The 4,268-nt window shown below is 39.3% G+C and overlaps 1 protein-coding gene across 1 annotated transcript; it reads left to right on the top strand.

Annotated features, from left to right (window-relative positions):
* The first annotated feature begins 2,250 nt into the window (after positions 1-2,250).
* Positions 2,251-4,048, top strand: LOC119559634 (asparagine synthetase domain-containing protein CG17486). The gene has a single exon (XM_037872677.1). It carries the CDS (start codon positions 2,274-2,276, stop codon positions 4,014-4,016), a length of 1,743 nt encoding a protein of 580 aa, XP_037728605.1. The 5' UTR covers positions 2,251-2,273; the 3' UTR covers positions 4,017-4,048.
* The last annotated feature ends 220 nt before the right edge of the window (positions 4,049-4,268 follow it).

The following is a 4,268-nucleotide window of genomic DNA, read 5'->3' on the forward strand; positions in this document are numbered from 1 at the left end:
GATTTTAACAAGTGAGGTGTCATTCGACGCGTATTCTCAGTAAAAATAAAACTAGCTAAACAGCCGGGGGCTTTTATCCCCACCGTATCCAGCAGATCCAATTTTCTAAATTATTACTTTTACACTTTCACCGCTTTTTCTTCCAAACAAATCTATATTTCGAAAGTCTTGGTATGCAATCTTCTTAGTTTTTGCGATCCCTTGGTGTATCACTCGTTACGATCGGACCATAATGGCAGATTTTCAATTCTGCGGCTATATATAGTAGTTGTCTTCGCACGCTCTCTTGCGCGCTTCGCCACTACGTGTACTGCCGTCCACAGTGATATGGATATGTGGGCGGTAGACTGACTTAAGCGTTATGGGCGTTAGAGTGGGCGTGGCACACTTTTTTGTATCTATCGAGAGCTATTGACGAGGCATTTAAGTTAAAATTTCTTATCTAGCATGAAAATTGTGGGAGCCACCGATTTGGGCGGTTTGTGGGCGTTAGAGTGGGTTTGGCATATTCGCGTAACAAACTTGCGCTGCGTACACGGCTAGGGAATCTAAATCTGAAATCACAATTCTCTATCTTTTATAATTTCCGAGATATCCGCGTTCATACTTACGATTTTTTGAAGTTTGTGGGCGGCTGGTGGGCGTTAGAGTGGGCGTGGCAGCCTGCTGAAACAAACTTTTACTCTACGAGTAACGGGTAAAACTAGACTGGCTTAGACTAAAACTTTTATATATTTTGTTGTGAGATCTTAATAAACAGTTTTTCGCCTTCATTGGCTGGTTATGGTGCCTTCAGTTGTTAAGATGCATAGTTAATACTAGATAAATTCAAGGGATTTTAATCGTTTTCTGAATTTTGTTTGAGAAGAAAATGCATTTGCACTGCAATGGTGCCGGTGTATGGAAATTTTTGTTGGTGCACGATCAAGAGGTTTTCCAACGGCCCGAAACTCAGCAAATAATCTTATCGTGATAATAAATAGTACTGTGCCATTTTTTAAGAAATTGACCTTCATTCAGCTTATGTCCTTCTTGGCAAGACCTGCCAACAGTCGCACCAAACATGCATTATTTAGGTAATACCCTCTTACACCATCCACCATCTACCGTCTGTTGAACGGATTCTCCGTAATCCAAATTTAACGGACTTTGACGGACACCTTTTTACGATATAACTCTCTGGGTATTCCCTAAACTGATAAATTGCTGAATTGTTGAAAATTCAACAGAAAATTTCAGCAATTAAGGGAATGACCCTAAAAGTTTCCTGTTGAATTTTTAATTTTAAGAAGATCAGCTGTTTGTCAGATTGTCAAATTGCCTGCTGTGTTTACCAAAGATTATGTTTAAAATTAAGGAAAATGCCGAAAATAAGCCAAAATACTAAACTATTAAAACTGCTAACAGGCAGCATCCTATTAATATCCGTTATATGCATATTTTATACGAATGCAATTCCTCCATGCTTACAATTGACCAGAGTTACACTCTTACTTTTAGTCGATAACAGCGACAACTCTGGTTTTCAGCAATTAAACAAAATTTTCAACAGCACCAAGGCTGTTGAATTGCTGAAATTTCTGACAGTTGACTTTGTATGTAACAGCTGATTAACAGCTGGTCAAAATTCAACAATTCAGCAATTCAACAGTTTAGGGAATACCCTGTCTGTTTTCTTCTCTTTGAAGGTGAAAATTGAAACGTTCGCTACGAAAACGTAGACAATAATAATGACCGGTGGATTCTTAAAATGGAATGCGCCAGGAATGTTTTGATTAGCTACAGCTGTTCAGCTGAGCTCTTATCGAAGGGTAGATATTGGGTGAGCTCGGTGGGATTGGGAGTCTAACATTTGTCAAAGGCGCATCCATCTCCCAATTTAGAAAGCATTTTCGGGAAGAAATTGAATGGAAGAAAATTGTTGTAAACACTTATAAGGGTCTTAACGGTAATAGCTTGTGGAAATTATAGTCCCCGTTCACTGGTCTCTATTCACTACATTTTCAAGACGGAATGGAAATCGCATTCTTGATTAAATTTCCAATATAAAAAAAAAAACTAATTTGACGCTAAAAACGTACCACATGCAAGCCTTTAAATTGTATTTAGTTTTGCATTGCTCCACGAATGGCGAAAATGCCAACTGTTTCACACGGAGTGACTATGTTGGAAGAGGCTATTAGCGCTGAAGTAGTTTCTAGCCTGATATAAAATTTTTTATATATTTCTCACATCTCTAATGGATATTATTAGAAGTGATTACAAATAGATCAATGTGTGGAATATTTTGCTCAGTTTTGCATAATGTTGGATTACAATCATTTAAGATTCCAATCGCACTAAAAGAAATTCTGAGAAATCGTGGCCCTGATGTGCAAGACGAGATGATCGTAGACTATGATGCTGGACAAATTATTTTTTCCGGCAACGTATTATGGCAACAGGGGGAAGGTATGCAAAAACAGCCCGTTGTTGCCAATGACTTCATATTTCTCTTTAATGGAGACATTTACAATTTACCAAAGCCGGAGTATATGTCTGATACGTCTTGGATAGCGAGCAAAATATCAGAATGCCGGTATAATGAAAATAAGCTACTGAAGCTGTTGAAGAAATGGGAGGGACCTCATTGTTTTATTATTTATGACAAACAAGATCAAATACTTTATTTCTCTCGCGACGCACTGGGAAGAAATTCGTTAATTATTGAACGCATTCCGAACGGATTACATTTATTGAGCACATCCCACCGTTTTGAAAATGATAAATTATCATTGGAACTGCCACCAATGGGTCTATATAAAGTTAACATTAACGATCTTACTTCATGCGTATTGCACCCGTGGCAGCCTCTAAATAATTATTATGTTGAGCTATTAAGCAGACTTGACCAAGCAGTTGGCTGGAAAACTACAGTGGAGAGTCCAATGTCCCCAGAATGGATGTTGAAAAGTAAGCTCACATTTGATTACGACTTCTATAAATATACATATATCGACAGTCATGAAGACCTTTACAAAAAACTTATTAATCAGCCACAAATCAAGGAGTCACTAGCGACACTCCATAAACTGCTATCCAACTCGGTAAGAAATCGCGTTACAAACAAGGCCCCACTTTGCCGCCTTTGCTTGGAAAAAATGACTGTTCCAACTTTATGCGGACATGCCAAGTTGTGTATATTATTTTCGGGTGGCATCGACTGCACCATCTTGGCCTTGCTAGCTAACGAATTTGTACCGCAAAATGAAGCGATAGAGCTTATTAATGTAGCTTTTGAAAGCGTTGAGGGTCAAAATATTTCTGAGAAGCTATGGGACGTTCCCGATCGCAAAACTGCACTGCTATCTATCAACGAACTAAAGCAACTTTGTCCCAAGAGGTGCTGGAAACTCCTAGAAGTTAATGTAACCCGTCGGGAATTGGATCAGAATCTGACAACACGTATCAAGCACCTAATATATCCTCTTGAAACAGTTTTAGATGAGAGTCTCGGTTGTGCCTTTTGGTTTGCTTCGCATTGCGACAGCTCTACTGCCAGAGTCGCCCTAATTGGTAGTGGGGCAGATGAATTATTTGGTGGGTATGCCCGCCACCGCAACAGCTTCAGGCATTGCCAGGGCAGCGCCACAGAACGCCAGCTTGCCGTGCACAACGAACTTGAAATGGACTGGCAACGAATACCTGCCCGGAATTTAGCCAGAGACGACCGAGTTATTGCAGATAATGGTAAAACGGCTAGATCCCCATTTATCGAGGAGAACGTAGTTAAATTTATTAGATCTTTAGAAGCGTACCAAAAATGTTGCTTTTGTTTCCCCGAAGGTGTCGGTGATAAATTGCTTCTAAGACTATATGGCTTTCAAATCGGACTGCGAGGCGTAGTGTTTCTAAAGAAACGAGCTATTCAGTTCGGATCTCGTATTGCAAACAAAAAACATAAAGCTGTTCATCAATCGGATACTCTTAAACAAAAGCTGTCAGCAAAAGTAAACATAAGCCATACATTTTCTTAATTACTTAAATATAAAAAATATGATTTAAAAAAGTTATCTTTTCAATTTTGCGCAAGTCGAATTAACGGAAACCACCATTAGGTTCAAAAAAAAAATTTTTTTTTCCATGTTAGCAACTTCTGCAACAAGTTCAGAAAGAAAACCACCAGTGGAACCTGTCATTATACGGAGTTGCGCTCTCATCACCTTGCGCCTCTCCTGTTGCACCATCAACAACATCTGCCGGAGCTTTTGTTGCCCGCTTTGTGCGAC

The sequence above is a fragment of the Drosophila subpulchrella genome, unplaced genomic scaffold (assembly GCF_014743375.2).
Source record: "Drosophila subpulchrella strain 33 F10 #4 breed RU33 unplaced genomic scaffold, RU_Dsub_v1.1 Primary Assembly Seq27, whole genome shotgun sequence".
Taxonomy (NCBI): domain Eukaryota; kingdom Metazoa; phylum Arthropoda; class Insecta; order Diptera; family Drosophilidae; genus Drosophila; species Drosophila subpulchrella.